Consider the following 14,922-nt stretch of genomic DNA (forward strand, 5'->3'; position numbering starts at 1 on the left):
AGTAAATTTTAACTTTTTATAGAATCAATAATCTACTTGCTATTTCTTGTATGACTAATAAATAGATATATTTTTTTAAAAAAAATAAATACTATTAAACTATTAAAATTGTGATATTTATGTATATTATTTTTTTTACAAAATCAACATTGCACATTTAAATTGAAATATACWGTATATATATATATATATATATATACTAGTAATTAACAGTTTAGTAACATTATAATAATATCAATGTTATTATTTATTATTTTATTAAACTTAACTATATATATATAAATGCATAGTAATTGTATAGRTAAAAACTTTTTTAACTACTTTATTTAATTTATACAATATAAAAAAATTATATTAATAAGTTAGAATTAAAAATTTAAATTACTTAAAATAATAATAATAATAATCTACTAGGATATTTCAATATATGTAATAAATTAAGTTAAATTTTTTTCAATTTCAATATTTATATATAATTACTATAACAATACCATTTGAAAACTAATAATAATTAGTTTCAAACAAAATGTCTGTATAGTTATTATTTTTAGATTAATATATATATATATATAAATATAATTAAAAATTAATAAWATTTTTGTTATTAAATCACTTACCAATTGATTTTTAACTATAAAAATAAATAAAATCATCAAAAAAAAATAATTAATTATTATTTAGTAAAATAAATTTATTATACAACAAATATTTATTAATTAATTAATTATTTTTAAAATAAAAAAACTATTTTAAAAACTTGACATTACTTTGATTTTGCAAAAACATAGAGAGAGAGAGGAAAAAATTTGTTAACAAATGTATTATAATTATTACAAGTTTTTTCATTATTATTATTATTATTATTATATGGAGTTTAAGGACATCACACATATAGTAATATACATTACWCTCTCTCTCTCTCTCTCTCTCTCTCTCTCTCTCTCTCTCTCTCTCTCTCTCTCTCTCTCTCTCTCTCTCTCTCTCTCTCTCTCTCTCTCACACACACACACACACTCACTCACTCACTCACCCACTCATTAATTAACTAACTCACTCACTAACTCACTCTCTTTTTTTCAATTTAATAGTATTTTTAAAAAAATAATTAAATAAAACATGACTGACATCTAGTTATTATTATATATATAAAACAGTTTTTTACAGTTTGATAAAGTTTTCAGAGAATAAAAAATCTAATTTTTTAAAAATAAATAATTATTATTATAATAAAATGTATTTTTTATTATAATAATAATGAAATTTAAAATTTCAATTATTTTAATTTATAATTATGAAAGAGAGAGAAAGAGAGAGAGAGAGAGAGAGAGAGAGAGAGAGAGAGAGAGAGAGAGAGAGAGAATTCATTAAACAATTATATATTTATTTATTATTATAGATTTACTAAATTATTATTAAAAATATATATATAAAAGTATTACAAAAAAATTAAAAATATGTTTTTATAAAATATATATATATTTATTTATTTTTTTTTAAAAATAACAAATATAGAGTTCGTTTAATTTCTGGTCAAAATATTATAGTTATTTATTTGGTAAATATATAATAAATATTTGCTATCCATTAATTAATTACAGTTTATTTTTTTATTAAAAAAAATTAAAATAAATATTATATATAAATTTATAAAGCAAATTATATTTTTAATAAACAAATTAAAAAAAAAAAACATTAAGAAAATTATATTAAATATATTTTTTTCTAAAAATTATATTATTAAGTTTTAATAGTACAATAGATAGATAAAAATTTATTTAAAAAAAACATTTAAATTAATTAATTAATAATTTTATATCAAAAAAAATATTCAAAAATATTATCAAAAATATTATTTTTGAAATTTAAAAATTAATTAATGCGTTGCTAACGGCAACCCACGCAACGGCAAACACATACATAGATGGCATTGCATTGCATGGCTTCGACACGTATGTGACGACACTTACAATAAAAAAACAAAAACAAAATCTGAAAACTAATGGACGATATCTTCGAGATCTGCGACTTCACTACACAGACGCCGTACGAGACATTTGTGGCCGCATTTGACCAGTTATTACGCGAAACAGTCGGCAAAGATAACAGTGGCGGCGGCGGTGGCAGCGGCGGCGGTACCGATGATGGCACTGATCCCGATGGCCAACAACAACATCAACAGAGGACAGACGTACGCTTCGGTAATACTACTTTCGATGTCCGCTATCATCGCGAAGTAGTAGACAGTAGTCGTGAGTTKTTTTTTGTTGGCCATACGGTTACCGCGATTATGACCATTGATTTTTCGTTCTCTCTCTCTCTCTTTTTGAACCCGTATTTAGTGGCCGACTGTCAGGATTTTCCGCCGCGAGCCCACTGTATTGTCCGCTGGTTTGGCGAACGCCGATTTCTACTGTTGACGCCGCGATCGGCAGCGGATACCGATTGCGAAGATCGTATTCGTCTACTACTATCGGCTCTGAGTCTGGCACTGACCGCTACCGGCCATACGGTTCCTGTGTTTTGTCTGTTGCATCGCAAACGTCGACTCTATTGGGGCGTCCGGTCGCACGATGACCGCCGCACTGTCTACCGTATGGCCCATTTGTCGGCAACACCGCCGCCATTGCGACACTTGTCCGGACTGACGACACTGTTTCGCCGTCAAACGGGTCTGTCGTCCGGCCAACCAATCAAAGTCTCGGCTCGAGTAACCTTTTCGTTGATGTCATTGACGACGACATTAGAGGCGCCTCCGCTGCAAGACTTTGGTCTGGAACTGCCCGACGGAGACAATCCACTTAAAGAGTTACAGTTGGCCGCCGTTTGGCAGCGAATTAGCGATCAAGTGATAATCGATTCGGAGGTTCATTCAGATTTGACGCCCAATAACGCCGAGACGTGGACACTGAGAGCCGTTCGCCGGTCCGAAGCCAAGAGTGCGTTGGCCATAGCTCTGAGTCGTTGGCGGGACTTTTCACGCGCCGCCGGAGCCGCCGATCAACCGTTTTTGGACCGAGTGTTGGGCAACGAAGCGCGCGAAGTGTTTGACGCACTATCCGAACGCCAAAGTCAACGAATGTCGGCGGACGAGTGGTCGCAAAGAAATTCGGTACGAAATCGGGTGAATCGTGTGTTCGAATCGACCGACCAGTTGGCCACTGGTGTGGCCAAAGAACTGTTCAATTGTGTCGTACAGTTTACTGAAGATGTTGGGACTGTTCGGGCGTTTTGGCGCGAAGTTTGTGTACGACTTCGGAAACATTGGGAATCGCGGACACTGTTGCCGGGAGTTGCCGAACATTCGACACCCGATTGGGGCCGAAGTCTGTTGCATCAGAAGTTACAGTATTTGCAAAACTGTATCGAATCGGAAGTCAAGCGAATGAGAGACGCCGAAGAAGATGTGGAGAACGATTCGGAAGACGAGTTTTTCGACGCCGCGGATGACGACAACAAAGACGCTGAGGATAAGCAGTCAGTGCCTGAAGGCCGCAGCGAACCGTTGCGCGATTTGACACTACTATCGGATCCGACACAATCACTCTATGTTCCCGAAACACAGTCGCCACCTCCGGTTACCTCCGAGATGGCGACCGAAACACAAACGCTTATTCAGCGATTGGCCGCCGACGGCGCGTCAGCTGCCGTACGGGCGCGTGTACAGTCAGCCCAACTGGTCAGCGATATGGAAGCATTTTTGGCGGCCAATCCAGGCGCCGAATTTGCCGATTTTGTTCGCTGGCATTCGCCCCGCGATTTTGTCGACTCCACTGGTCAACTGTCGGACCGAATGTCGGCCGAAGACAACGTTTGGCGGGAACTGTGGCGTACGGCGCGTCCGGTACCGGTTAGACGTCAGAAGCCGCTGTTCGACAGTAAAACCGAAGCCGAAAAGACATTGCACACGCTGTCGACCGAAGTGTTCGACAAAATTGCCGAAATGGTTTGGCCAGAGTTGACGGAAATAATAGGTGAAAGGTTTAAGAGGAGACGCGGCGCAGGTGTTGGTGGAGGAGGAGGTCAGCACTTGTTTAACAGTACTGATGATGAAATAGAGCGCGAAGAGTCCCGACTCGATTTGCGGGAGGCATTGGCCCGTACTTTGGGAGTCAATAACAACGACGACAAAAACGATAAGGAAACCGATGACCTGTTGAACCGATTGGTAGCCGAACCGGAGGTTGCCATCAGTAGTGCTGGTCGAACGGCCCGTCGATCGGTTCATCGGGTATTTGTCGATCCCGAGTCTGGCCTGTGGCCGGCGCCGGTGGCCAAAGAGCTGATACTGCGAGCTGTCGCCCGACGCCGAAACTCCTATTCACGCGAAAGCCAACAACGAATGTATTGTCTGTTGACTGCCCAAGAAGTTCGGGTCGCGACCTCCGAGACAACCGATAATACGTTTTGATTATACAATTAATTAATTTACCGTAAAATTATTTAAGACTTTTTTCTATACAAAAAAAATATATATATTTAAGAAATTTATAAATTATTATTATTATTATTATTGAAAAAGTTTAAAAAAATAGTTTATTTTTCATATTTTTTACTAAATGTGATAATATATATATAAATAGATTAATCAAATAAATTTGTTAATTGTTTTTTTTGTTGTAAAAATACCCATTTGTGCGGAAAATTTCCCGGAAATTTTTAGTTAAATTAGTTTTATATATATTTTTTTTTGCAGGAAATACATTATATTAATTATACCGCAACTAAACCGTCCGTTTTAGATGTTATAGTGTTATTAGTTGAATGTCTATTCAATACAAATGATAGAAACATATCGTAAACGATACCAACGGCCGCCACAAATAGTAACCGTTGGTTTGGTGGTACAAACCGAAAGTTTAGATACTGTAACGGCAGGAATATCGCATAGTCGACCTGTTGGGGGGGTGGGGTGGGTGCGGTTTGGATAGTATTAAATAGTATAGTATAGAGAGAGAGAGAGAGAGAGAGAGAGATAGTCTACTTACTAGACATATATAGCCGGCGTTGTCCCGAATTTGACCCTTGATTTCCGGCCACGACTGGCCACTGGCCGCACCGGCTACCAGAAAAAGCGAACCGGCAAACGGCGGACTCAGGGCTGCCTCGCAAAGCAATTTGTTGCGTATGGCTAGTGGTTTGCCGATCGGAAAACGTCGGTCAAGAAATCGGTACCAATAGTGGCCTAAAACGCCAAAATAGATACCACAGCCGGCCATTTTTGCTGAGAGATAGATAGAGAGAGAGAGAGAGAGGGGGGGGGGTTAGATAGTGGGTATGTATGTGTGTGTTTGTATTTCAGATATATGTGTGACTTACCGGCTCGTTTACGGTCATAGGTAGCTATGGACTGGTCGTTATCGGCAGCGATTCGGCTGTTGATTAGGAAACGCCGTTCGACGGCCTGTTGTATGGCATCGCTGGCCACCAGAAGCAGAGCACCCGATGAGACGTTTGTCACAAACAGATAGTCATTTGAATAGAGTTTACGGAAAAGTGTCCGCAAAGACATTGTTTTTACGGTATTTTTGTTATTACACTTTCGGTAAAAAATATTATTATTATTAAAAATATTATTATTATTAGATTATTAAATAGTTTAGATATTTTTTATGTTATTTCATGTTTATAAATTAAGGTTGCGTAAGCCAATAAATTTTAAATGTACTTGATAATTGTGTACTTGATGATGATGACTAGGATAAATTTTCAAGGTAAATATTATCTAGAAAAATATGATTATTAATTGAAAAAATTAAATTGACATAGCTAATTTAAATAATTTATTAATACTCTAGTATTATTATTATTATTATTATTACAACTTGTAATAATTTACAAATATACTAATAATATTAATAAATTTAATTTATTTATTAATAATATTATTAATGTAAATAAAAATTATTATAATATAATTTCTAATTATTTTATTTTAAGTTAATAATTTAATAAAATTCAGTAAATCAATATCTATAATACAGTAAACATTATAATTGATGTTTAATTAATTATTATATTTGAATTAAAATTTACAATAATTGCGCACATGTTACTTTTATAATTTTTATTATTTATTTATGTTATTATATAATTATGCCATCTAGCAGATTTTATCATAATTTATGATATTTAAATAAAATATATTAATTAAATTAAATAGATATGTAGTAGATATTTTTTTTAAAAATTAATTGTTTATAATTTAATTTAACTTTTAATTTTGTATAAAATACAATAAATTATTATTATTAGTAATATAATTATTAGTAAATAATTCGTAATTATTTATATATAAAAAAAATATTAATTAAACATTAATATATCATATTATTCATTAATATATATGTATGTATATAATATATGTACAAAGTGTTTAGGATAACTAAACTAAAATTTATGGTATATATATTTATGATTAAAATTATTATGTTAATAAGTTTGTAAATTAATTTTTTTGTATAGAAAATATTTATTACTTGATTTTTTTTAAATAATACTAATTTTAACCACAAATTTCGAGAGAGAGAGAGAGAGAGAGAGATATCGTTAAAGAAAATTAAGACTTAATTATTATTATTGTTTTATTTATCTTTTACTTAGAGAGTAAACAAAACTAAATAAGTGTATTATAAAACTAATAATACTAATAATAAAACTAATAAATATATTTTTAGAGAGAGAGAGAGAGAGAGAGAGAGAGAGAGAGAGAGAGAGAGAGAGAGAGAGTTATTACAAATAATTTTTCATCAATGTTTCAAATGTTTGCGGCGCCTGGATTTCGATGCCATCAATCGGGCAGACATTTTATTGCGGCACTGGTCAAACGGTATCAGATCAATACTGAATACCTTATTCGGCCCTACCTTACACTTGGCATTGGATATCTGTTTGCCGAACCCGTCCTTATCCCTGACCATCCAATAGGATTTGCAATCGCAAGCTAGCGGCTGATCGCCCAGTCGTATATGGTTGCGCTTATCCTGTCGGAGGAACGGCGCAAATATTGTTTCGTCCAAATAGGTTAGCTGTGGGTTCCAGTATAGCTCCAAATGGACCGGCCGTTTGGCATTCAATAGGACACCCCTTTCGAAACTGGTATTATTTAATCTGTCAATCAATCAAACAAACAATTAATTAAAAACAAACTAAATAATTATATTAGAAATATAGTTACCGTAAACTTAATAATTTTATATCTAAACTATACATTTCCCACACACCCCATACCCCTACCCTTCACTTACCTATTGTTACCCATATAGATATAGAGTGTCTGATTGGACGGCCGTTCAAAGTCAAACGCATTGGCCGGTACATAGTCCAGGCGCTGATGAGACAGATACAGGTGCCTCAATTGATTCAGATAGTAGAAGGCATAGTTGCCTATGGACTGAATGTGACCGTTGTTTACCGAAAACCGATTGAAATTAAGATCCACTAATCGATAGTCTTGGCCAGAATATTTGCCGAAAGCTACCGACGGTATCTGCCGGAGATGATTACGGTTAAGCCATATACGTTTGGCCTCAACTAGCGAACTGAGGGCATCGAAAAGTTCGTCCAGATCGCGATCACTGCCCGATGCGCCCAATTGTGACTCGCCATCGATGACCAACTCCTCGACTGTTAACCAATTAGGGCCGAAAGCGTTGGCCGCTATACGGCCCAAACTGAACGCATCCTTAATATGAATACTCTTGAACGTAACGTTACCGAGAAATTGGTCGCCAAGTTCGGTGACGGCTGTATTGTTCAAAACAAACTGGTCGTACGGTTCCGGCTCGTGGTGTTGTTGGCCATCATTACCGTCAGCGATGGTCTGCATTGTTGATTGGTATTGGCTTAGACCGACAAAATAGTTGTTCATATCGATAATGTCGTCACCATTACATACGATAACCGTATGGCCTGTACTATTGGTCGAGCATCGACACTGTCGACTGTAGGCCGACGGTTGTTGCCGTACGTCCGGACATTTGTTGGCACCGCCAGTAGTTGGTACAGTAGGCGCGCAATGTATTTGAGGTAATAGTAATGTATAGAAAATAGTTATGAATATAAATCCAGTGGTGATAACAGGTGACGATAATAATGATGATAACGATGACATTGTCATTAAACTACCGGTGCTACCGGTGCCGGTAGATAATTGACGAGCACCTGTAGATATAGTAAATTTATTTAATATTAAACTATATTTTTTTGAAATCAAAATAGAAATCAATTTTTAGTTTTCTTAAATCAATTACTGTCTTAAAATAGTCACAAAAGTTTAATTAATATAGAAATTAATTAATTATTATTTTTTATTTTTACTTACATATAGTTTGCATTTTTTATATCAAGAAAAAAATATATTAAAAACTTTTAATTTTTGGCAAAAAATTGTTTTTTAGTCACGTGACATAATTATAATAAATATATTAATTATTTTATTAAAAATAATTAATTTTTTTAAATATAAAAATCTCTATTAGTTTAAATAATATGTATTGATTGATATTATTTCATATATATATAATACTATATATTATTCAAATATTATACGCATTTAAGTTTAAACTCAAACAACACCAATCAAATAATAATAATAATAATAATAATAATATATTATTAATTATTTTAAACACATAATAATACATTAGATAGTAAAAAAACAAACAAATTTAAAACAAAACAAAAAATATCAATAATTTCTCTAGTAATACAAATTGAAATTATATTTTTAAAAAGTTATAATTAAAATATTATTATTATTATTGAATAAATATTTTTTTTTGATTAATTAAATTATTTCAATACTGGTATTTTCACTTCACCTTCGCTTTGATTACAGTATTATAATATATTTATCATTATTTTATTATTATTATTATTATTATTTAGTCTGAAATGGAGGTCACTTCTAACAAGTTTATGATATATAAAATAAAATAAACTAAAATATTAATAATATTTAAGAAAAAAATTAGTTTATTTTATTTATAATAATATATTATATTATAATTATTATTTATAAATATTATGTCTAGAGATATCAATTATAAATATAAATATATATATATATAATTAATATTTATATAGTAGTTTAAAATCTATTATTATATTAATGTATATAATCTTATATTTTTTAAACTAGAAAATAAAATTGTTTTCACTGATAGTATAATAAACTAATGTATTATATAAGATATATTTTATAATTATTATATCATCTATATATATATAAATACAGTATATATAATACGGTAATCTCTTATTCTAGTTTTTTTTCATTTATTATATGTATTTTATGTTTAAAAAAATATCATATATATTATATATACTGTATATATATATATATATATATATATATATATATATATATATATAATATAAATCTCGTTTTTTTAAATTAATTTATTACATTTTATTTAGTTGTTTGTTGTTGTTGTTATATTTCCCTATTTTATTACATCATTTAAATGTCCAAAATAACAAACAGTTGTTTTAAATGAAACACTTTTTTTCTTGACATTAAATCAGTGTTTATATATTACTTTAATACATAAAACTTGTTTAAAAACTATTTATTGAAAAACTTAAAAAATCTCAGACAAGTGTGTGTGTATGAGTGTATGTATGTATATATATATATATATATATGTGTGTGTGTGTGTGTGTGTGTGTCTGTATAAGTGTAAGTGTCTATTATATTGCTATTTATATAATTTTAAATATCCTAATTTATTTTTATATTAATGATAAGTACAGAATAAATATAAATAAATAAAAAGTCAAAAATAAAACTTAGTTTTTTTTAAACAAAACAATAATAAATTATAAAATCAATTAATAAATAATTTATTAAGACTATTAATTTTATCACTAAAATAATACTACTTTATAGTTAAAATATTATTAATATAATTTAGCAAATTATTATAGTGCTTGTTTTATTATTGTTAAAATTTTTGTTGTTGTATAAAATAATAGTTTTAGTAATAATAATAATAATAATAATAATAATAATTTTAATTTCCTATTTTTAAAAATAAATAATAGGATAAATAAAACAATATAACTGATATACATATTTGTTAAAAAATTAAACAATTGTAAAATATATCTAATATAAATGATAATGTTAATTATTATTAGTATGAAAAATCAAAAAATAATTTAATTGTTTAAATTTAAATTTTATTTTATAATAGTAATGTTATTGACACGACAAAATAATATATTTATAATTAAGTTAATAAATTTATAATACTATTGTATAGAATTCATATAAAAATTTAAATTATAGTCAACTTATATGATATAAATTTTTATATAATATTAATCTTTATATCTATAAAATATTTAATGATAACTGTTTGATCTCAAATTTTCAGTTTGGTTAATAATTTTGTTAAATTTTATTATAAAATTTTAATAAAAAATTATTACCTAGTTTATTTAATAATATAAATGTTTAAAAAACATGTTATACAGACATTTTAGTAGATTTTTTTAAGAAATATTTTTTTAAGTAAAATAAAAAATATTTAAAATAATTATTAAAAAATATTTATTATATATTATATTATATAAAATCTGAGGCATTTTATAAATCTATAATTTTAATAATCATTGAAATTATAAACAATGCAAATAATTATTTTATTAATTTATTACAGTTTGTAAATTATCGTGAAAAAATTGAAATTAAATTTTATTAATATTGATTTAATTATATTATTATCATATAATATAATATAATTATTATAATTTTCGATATCCATTGACATAATCGACTAAAATTTGCGGCAATTTTGTTAAACTATTTTCGGATTGAATACGTTCGGCAATTTGGCTCAATTTTTTGGCCAACTCGGTATCAGCAGTCAGCCGGTCCACTGCCGCTAATAGCTCCGATTCGGTACACCGATAGGCATCCAATTGAATACCGAAGCCAAGATCGTCCAGCCGGCGAGCATTGTCCCATTGGTCGCCAAACAATGGCAACACTATCATGGGTTTGCCGTAGACCATAGTTTCGGTAACCGTATTTGAACCGCCGTGAGTAATGACCAGATCGACCAGTGGCAATACCTGAGTTTGCGGTACCGATGACTGACCCCACATGTTTGCGGCCGGCAGTGGTGAGTACTCGTAGTGTTTGGGTCCCATCGATACGATAAACCTTTGCGTGGTATGTAAGGGGAGGGGTAGTGGGTGTTAATGAGTGGGGTATGTAATACCTAATAATAATAATGCTATTAATAATAACCTGTTCGGCGATTTAGCTAATATATTGACCAATCGTTTCATATTAACCACATCTACCGATCCGAGTGTACCCATCGAAAAGTAGACTAGTTTTCCCAGTTTTTGCCGCCGTAACGGCTCCGGTATGTCAAACACCGCCGGATTGTTGTTGTCAAGGATTTCCTGACGACGCATAAGATTATCAAAACGATAGAAATTTCCAGGCAATGGTCGTACGTCCTGATAGTCTAACTCTAGTGGATAGCCGTATAGATTCAGACAATTGTCTGGTTTAGTCAGACAATTGGTGGCCAGAGGTCGACAGCCTCGAGAGATAACATATGAGTTAAACTCTTGCCAGACGTCGTGAATGGCTGAACCAAAAACCTGTCGGTATTGTTTCCACTCGTTTGGATCGCCATAAGCCGACAGTCCTATATATAAATATTATTTATAAATACTAACATACCATCCATACAGACACACACACACATATATATATATATATATCAGGGTTAAGCAAGGTTTTGGATTTTAGGGGGGGGAAGACCGGGGTAAAATTTACAAAATTCTCAAAAAATCTTGGGGGGGGTATTGGGTAGGGTAAGATTTTTATTGCATTTTTAAACGGCAATTTTTTCAAAAATCCAAAATCAAGGGGGGGTCTAGAGAAAATTCCCTAAAAATTCCTTAAGTTCCCGAATATTCCCATGTAAAATCAAGAAAATTCCCACAAGTTCCCGTATAAATTCCCGGGAAAATAGGTAAAATTTCCAAAAATATAAAAAAAACTTAAAAAAAACTTAAAAATTAACAAAAACTTAAATTTTAACAAAAAAATAAAATAATTTATTTAAGATTTAAAAATAGTTGATAAAAGCATTAATGATACACTATGAGTTATTTTTAGTATTTTAATAATTTTTAACTTTTACCATAATTAATTTTTTAAACAATACTTAATGTTTATAGTTTGTTATATATTTTTATTTTTATACAAATACTGACTGAATACTACTTATTTAACTCAAATTTCGTTAAAGTTTAATTATATAAAGTACAAAATTGAAAATATTTTTAAATTTTTTATTTAAAATTTAAAAATTATTAATAAAAACATAAGTATTTATTGTTTTATTAACTTCTTAAACTTATATTTAAATTGTAATATGATTACTCTTCAACAAATAGGTAATTTTTAATTTTTTAGTTTATTTTAATTAAAATAATGTTATTTTTTGATGACTTTTAACGTTATTTTAACTATTTTTAATCAATAATTACATTTTTATAAATATTAAAAACATAAAAACACTTACTAAAATAGTATCAACTAAAATTAAAATTTTCGGCGCCTTAGGCGCCGAAATTTTAGGGGGGGGTCATTTCTCCTTGTTTTTAAGCGACAATTTTTTCAATTTGGTCAAAAAGTCTGGGGGGGGTAAAATCCCAATTTCTCGATCTTAGGGGGGTATTTTGGCCCCCCCCCCCTACCCCCCCTTACTTAACCCTGATATATATATATATACATAAACATACAAACATACTATACCTGAAGCACAGGGAGGCAATCGTTCATCACTTCCGCTGGTTATTAGCAGCGGCCCCGGACTCCATGATAATACATACGGCAAACCTGACCGCTCGGCAGCCGTTATATGAGTCAACTGATCGAGAATCAGACAATCTGGTTTCAGCTCCGGTATTACTCTGTCCAACTCAATGTCCAATTGGACAGTCCTTTCCATCCATCGGCGTACTTTCGGTCCAAATCGGCTGGCCTTTTCCAACGGTGTCAGATCGGCAACACTACCGTCCTCTAACAGATGTTTGATGCCATCGGTTACCGATTGTTTACCACTGCCATGGACATCAGCACCGACAGCCGAATTGTCCAACGGTTGACCAAAGGCTTTGATTATCACTTCCTCGATGCCGTACTTTGTTAGTTTGCCGCGCCAACTATCAGTCAACGTCATGGATACCCGATGACCAGCTGCCAACAACGGTTGGGCTAACCCGATACAGGCGTTTATGTGGCCGACGGCGCTCAACGGCACCATTAGTATGTGTAATGGTTTAGTAGACATTTAATTATTATTATTATTATTAATTTATTAGATATTTTATAATTTTTTTATAATTAAGAAAAATAAAAAAAATAAAAAAAACTATTTATATTTAAGTTACGATTATTTTTTGTTTGTTTGTTAGTAATTATAAAATAACTAAAAATTATTTTTTTTAAAAGATTATATATTTTGTTAATTTATATATATTGTGTAAAAAATTGAAATTTTATTGAGATTGCATTTTATTTTTAATTTATCTTATCATCATCAATTTAGTGTACTAAACTAATAATTTGAATTTCAATTTATATGAAATTATAATTTTTGTTATTTTTTATTAGATTATTATAATAATAAAATATTTTATAAAAAAATTGTAAATTATCTAAAATTTATATTTATAATATTTTAATGTAAATTTTTAATGTAAATGTAATTTTTGTTTCAAGTTATCTTTAAAATAAAAATAATTTTAAAATAAATAATATATGATATAAATTATTATAAAATAAAATTAATGCATAACTTTTATTATTTTTAGTTAAATATAATAAATTAAGTAAATATTATATAATTTATTTCATTTTTATTATACTTATATTAATATATAATATACTATATTAACAATTTGATGATTTGATAATAACTGTAGCAATAAATAAATAGAGAGAGTAATAGTTGTAAATAAATAAATTTTTAAACTTTTTTAAGGCAGCTAAACAAATAAAATTTTATAATAATGTAATGCAATTAAAATATTTTGTTGGTTTTATCTTATCATTATCATCATCAATTTGTAGTATATTATATAATAAGTATAAATATATATTTATATATTAATTGTAAAAGAGATAGAGATCCGGTTGACAACAAACTAATCAAATATTTAGTTATTTTTATTAATAGTCTAAATATCTTATGAATAAAAAGTATTGTATTTTAATATATATATATTCAATATATATTCAATATATAAATTATATATACAGTATATATATATATATTGGGAGTAACTTTCCTAATGATAAAAAATTTTATGTTTTCAGTGTTAGGCACAAATGTTTCATCAGGTACAGTTAATTTTATCAAAAGTATCAAGATGATAAAAAAAATTTATATCTGGAAAACTATTTTTTTTAATAAAATTTTGTTTTAATGAGAGTTTATTTTAGTTTAATAAGCAATTATTTTAGTTTTATCAATCATCAATACTAATATAAACTAATTGATAATTATTAGAATTATGTTATTATTTTTTTTAAATAAATTTTATTTATCATAAAAAATAAAACTAAAAAAAATTCAAAATTAAAATTGATTTTTTTTTCAAAAAATAAATAAATAATTACATATAAAGTTTAAAATAATTTTTTTAGTATTAATCAATCGGGTGGAGGAGTTTGCCTATAAATTAATAGTAGTTATTAATAGATATTAATAGTTTTATTAAAATATTACTAATATATAATTAATATTAATATTTAGATAACAAAAATCACTGTATGTTTAATATATTATGATTTGATAATCACTGTAGCAATAAATTAATAGAAAGTAATATACAGTACTAGTAGTAAATAATTAAATTAATTAAAATTATAATAATTTAATGCAA

At 29.2% G+C, this 14,922-nt stretch overlaps 4 protein-coding genes across 4 annotated transcripts; 1 reads left to right on the plus strand and 3 right to left on the minus strand.

Moving 5' to 3' along the window:
• The first annotated feature begins 1,924 nt into the window (after window positions 1-1,924).
• On the plus strand, window positions 1,925-4,427 carry LOC128954408 (rab3 GTPase-activating protein catalytic subunit-like). Its single transcript, XM_054299990.1, has 2 exons — window positions 1,925-2,249; window positions 2,340-4,427. The coding sequence occupies exons 1-2, from the start codon at window positions 2,000-2,002 to the stop codon at window positions 4,406-4,408; spliced, it is 2,319 nt and encodes a 772-aa protein (XP_054155965.1). The 5' UTR covers window positions 1,925-1,999; the 3' UTR covers window positions 4,409-4,427.
• Window positions 4,428-4,694: 267 nt separating this feature from the next.
• Window positions 4,695-5,509, minus strand: LOC128954940 (mpv17-like protein 2). Its single transcript, XM_054300560.1, has 3 exons — window positions 5,317-5,509; window positions 4,986-5,221; window positions 4,695-4,893 (listed from the first exon to the last, which is right to left on the minus strand). The coding sequence occupies exons 1-3, from the start codon at window positions 5,507-5,509 to the stop codon at window positions 4,711-4,713; spliced, it is 612 nt and encodes a 203-aa protein (XP_054156535.1). The 3' UTR covers window positions 4,695-4,710.
• Window positions 5,510-6,703: 1,194 nt separating this feature from the next.
• LOC128955245 (uncharacterized) lies at window positions 6,704-8,374 on the minus strand. The gene is made up of 3 exons (XM_054300898.1): window positions 8,321-8,374; window positions 7,245-8,160; window positions 6,704-7,107 (listed from the first exon to the last, which is right to left on the minus strand). Exons 1-3 carry the CDS (start codon window positions 8,331-8,333, stop codon window positions 6,747-6,749), a joined length of 1,290 nt encoding a protein of 429 aa, XP_054156873.1. The 5' UTR covers window positions 8,334-8,374; the 3' UTR covers window positions 6,704-6,746.
• A 2,375-nt stretch (window positions 8,375-10,749) lies between these two features.
• On the minus strand, window positions 10,750-13,313 carry LOC128954950 (demethyllactenocin mycarosyltransferase-like). Its single transcript, XM_054300571.1, has 3 exons — window positions 12,788-13,313; window positions 11,258-11,669; window positions 10,750-11,170 (listed from the first exon to the last, which is right to left on the minus strand). Exons 1-3 carry the CDS (start codon window positions 13,296-13,298, stop codon window positions 10,750-10,752), a joined length of 1,344 nt encoding a protein of 447 aa, XP_054156546.1. The 5' UTR covers window positions 13,299-13,313.
• Between the last annotated feature and the right edge of the window lie 1,609 nt (window positions 13,314-14,922).

This window comes from Oppia nitens, unplaced genomic scaffold (assembly GCF_028296485.1).
Source record: "Oppia nitens isolate AA-2021 unplaced genomic scaffold, nextdenovo-longstitch-racon4-pilon3 scaffold12_pilon_pilon_pilon, whole genome shotgun sequence".
In the NCBI taxonomy this organism is placed as follows: Eukaryota; Metazoa; Arthropoda; class Arachnida; order Sarcoptiformes; family Oppiidae; genus Oppia; species Oppia nitens.